Source organism: Eschrichtius robustus, chromosome 5 (assembly GCF_028021215.1).
Source record: "Eschrichtius robustus isolate mEscRob2 chromosome 5, mEscRob2.pri, whole genome shotgun sequence".
NCBI classification, from domain to species: Eukaryota; Metazoa; Chordata; class Mammalia; order Artiodactyla; family Eschrichtiidae; genus Eschrichtius; species Eschrichtius robustus.
Window position 1 is genome coordinate 89,582,607 of NC_090828.1, and position 14,596 is coordinate 89,597,202.

Below are 14,596 nucleotides of genomic sequence, written 5' to 3' on the forward strand. Positions count from 1 at the left end.
TTTCTCCAAGCCAAGAGGATTCAATCTTGATGAATGACTTTAAATGGAAATAATTTACTGTAGTCATAGTTAAATATTCAGTTGTGAATGTAGGTGTGGGAAAGGAAGTGAGATAATTGTCCTTCAATGACAGGAAAAAGCAAGAGTGGTACTTTCTTCCCAGGCAAGTGGCTCAACAATCTGGGGGCCTTCCTGAAAAAAAATTATCCTGAGCCAAGAATTTACTTTAATATTAACTTTGTTCTTCAATGTATGCTTCTAGTCAACAAGTAGGTCTATATCTAATATTTTGAAACCATATCTCTTTTGAATTAAGGAAACTCTACTGGACAGATGGAAACACAATTAATATGGCAAATATGGATGGCAGTAATAGCAAGATTCTCTTTCAGAATCAAAAGGAACCGGTTGGTAAGTTATGTTTTGTTTTGTTTTTTTATAGTTAATCACTGTAGTTTTTAATATGACAGATCTGTGCTTGTACAATGGATCTTTGACCTAGAGCCTGAAAGAAAATATTATAGATTAGTAATATAAATTAAATCAGAAATGTATCAATCTTATTGAATCCATTTGGTCCATGTAGGGTAGGGAAGAAACATTCTTTTTCTGGAAAAGAAGTTAAGTTTTTTTGATAAGAGAATTCTTACAATATTGTAAGTATGGAAGTTGCTTAAAACGTAATGTAATTAATAAATATAATATCTTATTCTCACTGGTGAATATCTGATACACCAGTTGCTATGGTGGCAGTATGATGTACTGAAGCCTCCTCTGATCATCATCATTGTGGCATTATTAATAGTTACAATGATTTGAGTTTAAGTATTTAATATTTAGTTTTCAGCAATTTTCACTTGCACTGCAGGGTATTTATTTAGTTTGTCATTCTACCTTTGTTAACCACTGTAACTCATCAGGTAAAATTTCATGGTGCTGAAAGAGAGCTTTGACTCATTCCCATCCCATAAGTGATCTTTGAAAATCAAAGTACAAAGATTCTTTTAGAAGATAAAGTTACATTATACTATTCTTTTCAAATAGATATCTATACATTGTACTCTTCTTTTCAAACTGTAATCACTCTTTCCTCATATTCTCTTCTGTTTCTTTGAGAGGCAAGAATTATCGTATTGCCTTAATTTGTCATCTCAACGTACGTCTTTTTAAAAATCCAATAATGAACCTGAATTTTGATATTATATTAAATGTGCCAGTGATGGAATATACAAAAGAAAGTCATAATTTTGCTTTGAATTGAATACTGTGTATTTTTAAATCTTGGGGTAAAATGACTATACCATGAAGCTTTTCAGCAATTTTTTCTTAGCTTTAGAACTGTGGAAGTATACTTTCTTGAAGTATCTCATTTTTAATAGTGATGATTCAATAAAGGGATAATATCAACAAGATTTGCAATAAATAATTCTTTTTATGTGGTCCATAGAATAAACCTTGTGATGTAAAATGATACTATTAACAACTCTTTTCTTTGGACTGTGTTCTAAGATTTGATACACAATTGAAATTCAAGGTAGTGTTAGAAATTAAAGGTAAATTGAAATGCTAATACTTCTGTGTAGAAGATGATAGAACAGAAGAAACAAGGGACACTACAAGATTAGGACCCATACAAAGCACTTAATTTGGACTAAAGCAATTCAGTTGGTTCTTATCTGGAGTTGTTCAGAATATTTAATACGGAAAAGTGAGTATGACTGAAATAGTATGAGCAAATAAAGTCCTTACGTTGTAATGTGGTAGCTATAGGTTACACCAAAATGTTCATTTATATGCTTGTTTTTATAATGGGAAAAACCTTATCTTCTTTAATACTAAATTTCCATTTTCCTACTCAAAATAAATTAAAGAACAGCTATATATGAAGCTTATATAAAGAAAGTTTGTATGAAAAAGAATTAGTGTTACTATTTACACTTTGTAGTTGGCCCTTCAGGTGTTATACACCAAGTGATATTTTTAACTGTGTATGGATGATGATTAAGCATCCAGTAACAAATATTAAATGCCTACTTCATGTCAGTTATTGTTATATTTGAAAATTATTTTAAAATAAATTCAGAATGATACTGTTAAATTTTAATTTGTGCAAGATAGACTATTTTCTCAGAAATACCCCAGAACCTTATTACAAACCATATCTTAAGTCAGCATTAATGAGTATGGCTTGTGAGTCAGACATTCATTTATTCAATAAACAAATTTTTATTGAGTATCAGATTTTGTATTCGGCCTGTTGATAAATATTTGACATTATCCTTTTGCTTTAGGGGCACACGAACCTAAATCATTTTAGATCCCATTAAGTGAATTTATCTCAGTGACCTTGAGCAAATTACTGTTAGCTTGGTGGTACTTGCTTTCCTCATCTGTAAAATCAAGGCAAAATGCCTATTTTGTAAAGTTCTCATGAGGATTAAATGAGGAAAACTTAAGAAAAGAACATCTGGCCTTTAAGAATAGAACCTATCAGGAGTAGTAGTAGAAAGTATATTGGGTCCAATAGACTGAAATTTGAATGATTTGATTGTGTGCAGTATTGAGTACGTATAAATGAATTCAGTTAAGAATAAACATAGAACAGAATCCATAGAAATCTAGCAGAGGAACATATGTAACCAAGTGGGGCTCTGAGATGAGCAAATTTTTATGCACATCTGTATTGTCTTGATGCTGATGCTAAGAGGCAAACAAGTTTGAAGTACCGGGTTCTGCTTTCGCATCTTCCCAGCATAGCCCCTTAGGACCAATAGACAACTGGGCCCTCATCTTGTTCTAGAAGTTCTTGATGTGATTTACAAATAAGTATTGCTTACACGTTCCTTCCAGTAACTTTCTACTTCAGGTTACTAGTCATGTCAGCCAGGTGCTAAGACTGATGGTCTCTGCGATGCTGAATGACAGACTGTGCTGTCCATGTGTAAATGTGTTCCTCTTGCTGTTTCTCCTATGTTGCCTGTGTAACCCTGTGGCCATTTGGCTCTATAGGAGAGGAAAATTTTTTCCTCTATCTTTCTAGGTTCTTTCGGCTGGTCTAATGCAGGCATACCTCAGAGATATTGCAGATTTAGTTCCAGACCACCGAAATAAAGCAAATATCACAATAAAGCGAGTCACACGAAATTTTTGGTTTCCCAGTACATATAAAAGTTATGTTTACACCACACTGTGGTCTTTTAAGTGTGTGATAACATTATGTCTTTAAAAAAAATGTACTTACCTTAATTAAAAAATACTTTATTGATAAAAAGTGCTGTCCATCATCTGAGCCTTCAGTGAGTCATCGTGGTAATGGCAACGACCACTGATCACAGATCACCATAATAAATATAATAATAAAAAATTATGAAATATTGTGAGAATTACCAAACTGTGGCACAGAGACATGCAGTAGGCAAGTGCTGTTGGAAAAATGGTGCTGATAGACCTGCTCGATGCAGGGTAGACTCAAACCTTCAATTTGCAAAAAACACAGTATCCACAGAGTGCAGTAAAGTGAAGAGCAATAAAATGAGGTATGCCTGTAATTAAATTGACAGAAGGCAGATTAACAGGAGAAGAAGAATTAATTATGTAAGTATAAGAGCCCCGTAAGAATGAGACCCAAAGAAGTGACCAAAGCAGGCAGCATTTATACCTTTTAGACAAAGAAACAATTATTTGTGAAGATTTGACAAAACAAAGGGGTTTGGGCTTGCAGTTCCAAAATAATGAAGTAACAAAGCTTATTTATACTGCTTTCTTGGCCTTGAATTCCCTATCTCTGGTGATAAGGATGCCTTCTATCTTCCTGGTATAGGGAGGATACCTTCACATGAGGGAATTAGTCCATGCTTTCAGGCAAACAAAAGAGGCTCAGAGTATTTTTCTTTCACCAGCTGTTTCTTAAGTAACTTTAATTCAATATAATCAATATGGGGGAAGGGTTGGGGGGAGGGATAGTTTGGGATTGACATGTACACACTGCTATATTTAAAATGGATAACCAACAGGGACCTACTGTATAGCACAGGGAACTCTGCTCAATATTCTGTAACAACCTAATTGGGAAAAGAATTTGAAAAAGCATAGATATATGTATATGTATAACTGAATCACTTTGTTGTACGTCTGAAACTAACACAACATTGTTAATCAACTGTACTCCAATATAAAATAAAAAGTTAAAAAAATAAATAAAATTAACAACTATCAACAAGAAAAAAAAAAATCAATATGCCAAATAGCACATTTTGGGGTGGCCTGTCCTGAACCCCATCAGCTCTCATTAGCACCTCAGATATTTCTCATAAAAAGAAAGAGCAAACAGAAATCAATTGGTCAATTTATCTACTTATTGGCAAGTTTTGTTTTGTTTGTTTGTTTTTTAGCACAGAGTATAAATATAAAACCAAGTTCTTTTGAATGTAACCCTTATTCATTGCAACCCTGTTAATTGCAATTTTTGGTCTATCCCAATAGGCTAGAGAGACTCTTATCTGTAAATTAACTGTAAAAAATATTATTGGTGAGTAACTTTATAGCAGGAAAGTCTTATCTACATTGTCAGTTTAAATTCTTTATTTGTGAGGAATGGCACCAGTAAAGACAATGCTGGTTTCAAGAGTGTTGTAGATACTGATTAAAATAGATTAAAACTATGTTGCATAGTAACTTTTTTTTTAAGTTAGCATTTTCACTGTGTGTGCTTGAACTACTTTCTTAAAATATATTCAGTAAGTTATATTGTTTACTAATTTACACAAAATACTGAAGTATTTCAGATCATTGTGTTTTCTTTTCTAAAAGTTCTTTTTTGGCTGTTTCTTTTTTTTTTTTCCCATCTCTTAATGGACAATTTAGAGCTGTGATGTGAATAAGTGGACCAAAAAATTTTTTTTTGGTTTATACACAAATTTAAACTGCCTTTTAGTGTAGTATCAAGGTTAAGTCTCGTAAGGAAACATTTGATAGTAGAAGAATTTTTGAAATACTCTCAAGAATTCATGCCACTGTAAACCCACTTTATAAGTTTCTTTTAGAACTATTCCCCTGAGATGATTTATAAAATGGAATTTTTCAGTGCTATAAATGAACATATGAATGTGTGAAAAAATAAGTACAAACCTGTTTTTGTTGGTATACAATGACTGTCATACCTATGAAATACTCATATACATAGGGATATTTGTTACTGTGTTATTTACTCATTGAATTTCACTGATATTTTGCACTGCAGTAAGTCATTGTAATTACTTTCTCATGATGAATCTGTCTGAGTGATCTCTGGCTTAAACTCCTGCCCACTGCATTCCCTGAACCATTTCCATGAAGAAAATTAGGTGATTAGGAAAGCAGGAGCTACTGTTCAGTTGATTTTTCTCCTTTTGCATATTGACTGTCAGATTTTAAATTATTTTTGGAAAAAATGTATAGAAAAATGCATGGAAAAAATGTACAAGATGTAAGGAGAAAAAACAATATTCTGTCTCGTAAGGCTGGGAAGTGTCAACTGAAAACAATCATTTTCTATCACCCTTTATGAAACCTGTATTCTCACTATAAAGTTACACCTTTGTGGTTGTATGCACTTAGCCTGGGATATATGATGAGGATGTCACTTTGGCAACAAAAATAACATAATTATAGTGACTACTTGTTACGGATTTAGAATATATTAAGCACTTGCAAAATGCTTTTCATTAATCATCTCACGGTAATCATTTCTGGAAGACTTTCTTACTCTTCGTTTATAGATTCAGAAACCGAGGCTTGTTGAAAGAAATGAGTTGCCTGTGATGAATGGCAGAGTTGGGATTCAAAACCAAGTTTATCTGCTTCCAAAGTCATATTAAATCTTAACCATTATGCTATGCCCAGAGAGGCTCATTTCATATAGTAATTACCTGACCTCAAGCAAAGATCAGGGAATAAAACTGGTACTCTTTCAAGCGTGGAAGGTGGGAAAGAAAAATCTAGAGCTTATGTACTCACGAGAGATGCGGGACAAAGTAGGACACTGCAGTCAGCTTTTCTAAGCAGCCAGGGGTATCCAAGAACCAGTCTCACCTCTGTGTCAATGGTGCCTCACAATTAGTCTATTTCTGAATCTTTAAATGCATGTTTTAAACAGTAATGTCACTGATATACTAGGCCTTCTAGTGTGTGGAGTTGTTTTCATATTTTAATTCACTGGATTTCCCTTACTTGTTTTCTGTTAAATCCATATGCATGACATACTTGAAAGAGAAGTGCATAGTGATCTTATCAAAACACCCAACTTGGCATTTTATGAGTGTGTATCACTGAAGACCAAGTAATTGCAGCCTTCAGGCAGTTTGGGCTGAATAACTTTGTTTCTGTTAAATACAAATCAACATTCCCATTATACATTGTTGAACTAAATATTTTCAATTAAGATTTATTGCTCTGTCTTGGATACATTAAATGCTTAGAGCAGTTTACAAAACGGGACTTTAATTTACTACTTAAAGCCATTTCGGTGTTTAAAATGTTTATATATTATGAATTTTATCCCTCAAGCCTCATATAAAGCATATTGGCTTGTCAATCAGCATTACCCTTCATGGCTTATTCTTAAGAATCTAGTATAACTATATATTTTATTTTCTTGATGTTTTCTGTTCATTTTAAATGTAATCCCAGGGCTTCCCTGGTGGCAAAGTGGTTAAGAATCTGCTTGCCAAGGCAGGGGACATGGGTTCGAGCCCTGGTCTAGGAAGATCCCACATGCCGCGGAGCGACTAAGCCCGTGTGCCACAACTACTGAGCCTGTGCTCTAGAGCCCGCGAGCCACAACTACTGAAGCCCGCGCGCCTAGAGCCCGTGCTCCGCAACAAGAGAAGCCACCACAATGAGAAGCCTGCGCACCACAAGGAAGAGTAGCCCCTGCTCACAGCAACTAGAGAAAGCCTGCGCATAGCAACAAAGACCCAACTCAGCCAAAAATAAATAAATGTAATCTCAACCAAAAGTCATTTGTTTACTCAACCTTCAAGTACACCTTCTTGAAACCTACCAAACATTTTTTTATTGTTTAATCATTCTAACCCTTATATGTGGATTTTTAAATCTATTCATGGATAATATTCATAAACACTGTTTACCATATCAAAAGAACTCAAGGACCTCAATTTTTTTTTTAATTTATGACAATTTCTCATTTCTTTTTTTTTTAATAATTATTTTTTTATTTAGTAAATTTATTTATTTATTTTGGCTGCATTGGGTCTTCGTTGCTGCGTGCGGGCTTTCTCTAGTTGCAGCGAGCCGGGGCTACTCTTCGTTGTGGTGTGAGGGCTTCTCATTGTGGTGGCTTCTCTTGTTGCGGAGCACAGGCTCTAGGTGCATGGGCTTCAGTAGTTGCAGCACGTGGGCACAGTAGTTGTGGCTCGCGGGCTCTAGGGCACAGGCTCAGTAGTTGTGGCACACGGGCTTAGTTGCTCCGTGGCATGTGGGATCTTCCCGGACCAGGGCTCGAACCCATGTCCCCTGCATTGGCAGGTGGATTCTTAACCACTGCGCCACCAGGGAAGTCCCAAGGACCTCAGTTTTTAAAAGTAAGGTTAAAACAAATTTCTGGATATGTTACCTTGCTTGATGTAATGCAGTTATATATATACTTATTACTCAGCACAGTTACATTTATTATGTATGAAGCTTAATCAACATATAGAGCTATGCACCCCAAAAGAAATGATAATAATAGGTTACCAAAAAGAATGGAGGAATTAACAAACTGATATTAAAATTACACATTCATATACACACAAATAATTTAAATTTGTTACATTTTTTAATCTGATCATTTACTCATTCAAATGTTATGAAGTGTAAAAAAAAAAGTTATTAAAAAAAAAGGTTATGAAGTGTATACTAGGTTCCAGAGTCTGAAAATAAAACCTGGGACACATTATCAAAGTCATAATCCAGTAAAGGAAAAAGACAGAAATATAAACCATTTGATGAGACCTTTAGTAGAGTTACACAACAACAAAAACCAATATTGTTTGTGAGTACTGTTTCTAGACACCATAAAGATAATGTAAGTAGACACTATAAAAATTGAACAACTAATTCTTGGTGAGAAAGAAAAATAGAGGAATGAATTGTAACCAAATCAGTGATATTTTGTAACTTCAACTGGACCTTGAAGGAAACATATGCTTTTGTTTTTAAGGTATGATGGAAGAAGGGGCTTTCCTTATTCTTAGTAGGAAAAAAAAACAGGCTTAAAAGGCACAAAATCATGATATATCTAAAAAACTGAATTATTCTGTGTGTCTGGGGAAAAAATATCTAATACAAGGGAATATTTAGGATAATATTGACAGGAACTATAATTTTAAAATATTCAAATGACACAATTCAGTGCTTTTAAAAATAGTTTGCTCTATTTTACCTATCAAGCTATAAATATAGCTTAGGGAAATTATAAAAATGATCTTTTAGAACAAAATACTTCTTAAGAAATAAACTGTCACTGACTCTGGTTTTCCTCTAATTTTACATGTTATTTTCACAAGGCACATAATTTTAACAGCTTGAACTATAAGATAAATTGTCCCAAGTAAGAGCTTGGGACATTAAGAGCTTGAAATATAAGATAAATTGTCCCAAGTGAAATGATTTATGTGAGGGAGAATGGAGGAGATGCTGAAATCCTAACTTGATACAATAAGCAATAAGGAACTAATTAACTTAGGTCTGTAACTGTGTGTCATCAGTGACTTTTTTTTTTAAATTCATTTATTTATTTATCTTTGGCTGTGTTGGGTCTTCGTTGCTGAGCACAGGTTTTCTCTAGTTGCGGCGAGTGGGGGCTATTCTTTTTTGTGGTGCGGGCGCTTCTCATTGTGGTGGCTTCTCTTGTTGCGGAGCATGGGCTCTAGGCACGCAGGCTTTGGTAGTTGTGGTGCGTGGGCCCTGTAGTTGTGACTCGCAGGCTCTAGAGCACAGGCTCAATAGTTGTGGTGCATGGGCTTAGTTGCTCTGCGGCATGTGGGATCTTCCTGGACCAGGGCTCGAACCCGTGTCCCCTGCATTGGCAGGCAGATTCTTAACCACTGCACCACCAGGGAAGCCCCATCAGTGACTTCTTAAAGTGGAGTGAATTGAGAGGATTATTTCAAGGAATACTTTAGATCAAGTCAAGATAAGGGCGATATAGATACTTGCAGTAGAAGAAAAAAACCAAAAAATTATTTCCTCTATCCTAGGTTCTCTGGCTAGGGCCCCGGAAATTAGACTGACAAAAGACAAATTAAAAAGAGAAAAACAGAGTTTATTAACTGGCATAGCACACATACATGTGAGAGAAACTCATTGAAGAGTAACTCAAAGGAGTGGTTAGAACTTGTGCTTATATAGCATCTTACCAAAGAACAATAAATTTGTGGAGAAATAAAAAGATAAAGGAAAAAGGTTTTAGACTTTCAAGGAAGGCGTACTATGAGAAGGTAAATACATGAGGAAAACTAAGGAAAGATAAGGGTCATTTCGGTAACTTTTGTTACGTAGATTCCTCTCATTGCTGTCTCTGGGCTGGTAAATCTAGACCTGTCTCTGGTGATTAAGAGGCTAAGCCCGCTTTCAGCAAAAAGGGAGGGTAGAGAGCTTTGATTTTTGGTGTCTGTTGTTTCTTAATTATCTTCAGGACAAAATAATCTTTAAACCAAAGAGGTCTATTTTGGAGTGGCATATTCTGATGCCCTACATACCCAACTTTTTGTTGAATAATATTTTTTAATTGAAATTTTTATTGAGGTAATTTTAGATTCACATGCAGTTATAAAAAATAATGCAGAGGGGTTCCATGTATACTTTATCTAATTTTCCCCGATTGGAATATTATGTAAAACTACAGGAAAATATTACAACTCAGATATTGACCTTAATACAATCCACCAATCTTATCAGATTATGTATTATTAGTATTCATTTGTGTGTTTGTATATTTAGATCTGTACAATTTTATAACATGTATAGGTTGCTGTATCCAATATCAGAGTCAAAATACTGAATAAATTGAACTGAGTTCTGTGGATAAGTGGATGGAAAAAAAAAAAAGCAAAATAAGATAATGAATAATCCCAATATCACAACAACCCTTCCTGATGCCCTTTTATAACCACACCTACCCCCTCCTCCCCCTTTTTTTCCTCCCCACACTATCTTCCATTTCTAAAATTTTGTCATTTTAAAATGTTATATAAGTGGAATCATACAGTATGTAAGCTTTTGGGTTGACTTTTTTCCACTCAGCATTTATCCTTGTAGAGTCATCAAAATTGTTGCATGTATCAATAGTTTGTTGTTGTTGTTGTTGTTTTCTTTCCTTTTTAACGCTGAGTAGTATGCCATGGTATGTACATACCACAGTTTACCTAAACCTTCTCCTGTTGAAGGAAATGGGATGATTCCATTTTTTGACTGAAGCCAAATCCGGCCTCCATATGCCGACACTGAATTAAATCTCGGAGACAGAGTTTTGGGTGAAGTAGAAAAGAATAGCTTTATTACTTTGCCAGGCAAAGGGGGCCCACAGCAGGCTAATGCCCTCAAAACTGTGTGTCTCCACCTTGCGGGGGGGGGGGGGGGGGGGGAGGCAGCGTGAGGAGTCTTATAGTCCTGGGGCAGGGTTGCTGATTAAGATGAGGGTACGGTAAGTGCAGGGCCCGCATTCCTTCAGTTCAGACCTTCTCTGGAATGAAGAGTGCTTCGTCAAGCAGGTAACGTCTTCCATTTGGTGGGGGCTTTAGTTCTGCAGAAGAGCTCAAAGATAATGTTATGTGTGTCCCTTGAGGGGGAACCAGGACGCTGCCCCAAGACTGCACTATTGTCTCTTGACTGCTTCCTTATCTCCACATCCCCTCCCTTCCCTGATTAGCAGCTGTTTGAACCTGCCCTTTGGAACTCAGGGAAGGGGACACAGAAAGGCTTTTGTGCCCAGGAGGCCCATAGGGTCCTGCTCCGTTTCATGACTACTACAAATAAAGCTGTTATAAACATTCATGTACAAGTTTTTGTGTGAACATCCATTTTCATTTCTCTGGGATAAATTCCCAGGAGTGCAATTAGTGGGACCTATGGTAATAATATGCTTAGTTTCATAAGAAACTGCCCAGTTCTTTTCCAGAACCATTCCAGTACCATTTTATATTCCAACCAGCAATGTGTCAGTGATATAGTTTTTTCCTGCATCTTTGCCAGCATTTATTTTTGTCACTAGCTTTATTGTAGTCATTCTTATGAGTGTGTAGTGATACTCATTGTCATTTTAGTTTGCATTTTCCTGTGACATTGAAGATCTTTTTCATGTACTTACTTGCCATATGTATATCTTCTGTGAGATTTCTGTTCATTTATTTTCCCCATTTTATAATTCGATTTTTTTTAAACTATTGAGTTTTGAGAGTTCTTTTCAAGATCCTAGTCTTTTGATGGATATATGGATTGCAAATACTTTGTCCTAGGCTGAAGCATATTTCTGATTGGCTTTTGTAGAACAAACATATCTAATTTTGATGTATCTGTATAATTGAGAAAATACTGTATTAAAAATTAAGTGCACAATCTGAGTATTTCTCATTATTAAATTATCTCAAAATTATCAGTTGTAGGGATTACCAGAGAGATGGTTGTAAATTTTAAAAATAGGATTTTAGCTTGAAAGGGAAATACAAAAACCTATACTACTAATAAATAGGTAGCATTTATTAAGTACATCTATGTGCCAGACACTAGGATATGAGGCAATTATTCTTATTATTACAACCTCACAATGGTGAAGTGAGTGTGTAGCCACTAAAGGCTACCTAGCCTTCTGTCAGATCAACCCAGAGACGCTTAGACGCTCAGTTAATATTTGTGTTCACTTCCACAAGTGAGAGAATCCAGGGACACAAACAGTAATTTGGGCTTCCTCAGGATATTTATTCTTTTTTTTTAATAGATCTTTATTGGAATATAATTGCTTCACAATACTGTGTTAGTTTCTGTTGTACAACAAAGTGAATCAGCTATACATATACGTATATCCCCATATCCCCTCCCTCTTGAGCCTCCCTCCCATCCTCCCTATCCCACCCCTCTAGGTCATCGCAAAACACTGAGCTGATCTCCCTGTGCTATGCTGCTGCTTCCCACTAGCTATCTATTTTACATTTGGTAGTGTATATATGTCGATGCTACTCTCACTTCGCCCCAGCTTCCCCTTCCCCAACCCCATAAACCATAAACAAGACGAAAAGACAACCCTCAGAATGGGAGAAAATATTTGCAAATGAAACAACGGACAAAGGATGAATCTCCAAAATATACTCATGGAGCTCATGGAGTTCAATATCAAAAAAACAAGCAATTCAATTAAAAAATTGGCAGAAGACCTAAATAGACGTATCACCAAAGAAGACATACAGATGTCCAAGAGGCACATGAAAAGATGCTCAACATCACTAATTATTAGAGAAATGCAAATCAAAACTGCAATGAGGTATCACTTCACACCTGTCAGGATATTTATTCTTTAACTTACAAAATCTAAGTATTCTCAGAAGGGATAAAGCATTTCTTGAGATAGCCTAATTGTGAGTAGGCAATTAATCCTATTCTACTTCTCCATGGAATAACAATGGTCCTTTGAAGCTAAAAGTTCAATGTTTCAGAGAAAGTGCTGCCCCAGGAATAATCATGGCTGTTTTGGTGTACTCTGAAAAGATCTCCATTTTGGAATATCCAGAACATTATAATTATTCTACAAGTATAGTAGGCCATACAACTTTACAATATTTTCCCGTTTTTTGTGTTTTCAATAGCCAGTTTCTACAACTTTCACAATTCCAGAAGCAGAAGTTGTGTTCTATTGTCTGAAGATAACACTACAAAGAAAATATTTAGAAGATTTCAATGTTATTTATACGTGTCTAGAGGCCTTGAAGTTAATCATCTACATTTAAATATCCATAGTATGTTTTTTTCCCTATCTACATCTTTAGTATTCCTCTGTCTCCAAAGATCTCATCATGACCCACTTTCCAGCAAAATTTAAAAGGCCTCATTGAACTTTTTAAAAATTCAAATTTAAAAGATTACAAAAATATGCAGTGTTTAAAAGAAATTTCTTAAATTTTGTATTCCAAAATGACCTGGAGAGATTTCTTAAAAATACTGATGCCTGGGACCAACATAAACCAATTAAATTAGAATTTCTGTGATTGGGATCGGTATTTTTAATAGCTTTCCAGATAGTTATAATGCACTGCTAGGGATGAAAATTTTGAAATTAAATTTGACAAGTGATGGAAAAAATTAGATAGTTACTATCCCTAGAAAGCCTCAATTTAAAAAAATGTTTCTATATATTTGCATTTTTGTTTTAATTCCACATTGCATGGTATATTGATTTTATTTTGAGTGATATAAAAAAGAAAAGAAATGAGACACATAAAAATGAACTTTCCAGTCTCAATTGTAACAACACTTAAAACTTAATGGACTTAATTTTTTTAGTGATATATGGAAAATATAGTTAGATTATATTATATTTTTTAAAAATGTGTAGTTGTGTCTTATATCAGTGTATGGAATGTTCCTACTATGAGAGCAGTTACATAATTTTCACAAGTTACATTGTCTAAATTAAAAAATAAGCTGGTTTAAATCAAAATGTTCAAATAAAATATTAAGTGAAATCTTTGGTTTAAAATAACGAATGTTAGAATCAAAGCAGATGGATTACCTCTGCATTTTTATAATAATAGAAAAGATAGGTAAAAAGGTAGGTTTTTCTTTTCATGAAGGTTTTTCAGTTTAGGTGATGACTTTCCTTCCATTGATATACCTATTATATTATTTAATCTCGATTTTCTCTTTTGATTACCAGATCCAGATGATTTTAAAAATAAATATGTCTGGCAGAAATGACTCTATATTACTAATGGCATATTCTTCAGACAGACCTTACAGCCCTTTTGAAGATTTTTTAATCTTTGTTACCCATTCTGAGGATCTTCTAGTACAGACGTAATTATATTTCTCTGCACAGATTCCAGGACAGTTTTATAGACATGCTTATATTTGATCTGTTTTCTCATGGCTCTTGACTTAGTGTGCTAAAATCACTGAGTAGCTTCAATTGCATCAAAACCACTATTAGTTTACTGCTTAATGATTTATCTTTTGAAATAGCACAGCAGAGATCTGATTCAGAAATTATTCCAATAGCTGGATACCAATTAATTCTTCAATGTTATTAAGACCTAAGCGTAATAACAAAGTTTAAAAATCTTATGTAAAAACATTTATATTAATGAAGTTTATAAATATGTACTTCTAAACATGCTCATCTATGAATTTAAAACGTATATCATCAGTTTCTTGAATTCATAATAGGATTTTTAAAATATTTCAATTCTCTCTTGTAAACACCTGGAAATAAACATGCTCAAGGGCATTCTGGGGTTAAGCTAATATATCTGACAGGAGAGAAGGTATATGTAGGTGGCTAGGTGACATATCACATACATATATAGATTAAAATAGGAACTTTAATTTTTTTTTCCTGTAAACCTTAAAA

General features: G+C 34.6%; 1 protein-coding gene across 1 annotated transcript in view; it reads left to right on the top strand.

Annotated features, from left to right (window-relative positions):
• LRP1B (LDL receptor related protein 1B) overlaps positions 1–14,596 on the top strand; it is a 1,676,205-nt gene that overhangs the window by 1,060,354 nt on the left and 601,255 nt on the right. The window contains exon 32 of the mRNA XM_068543688.1: positions 317–411. Coding sequence (XP_068399789.1) covers positions 317–411 — 95 coding nt within the window. The remainder of the gene's footprint in view (positions 1–316; positions 412–14,596) is intronic.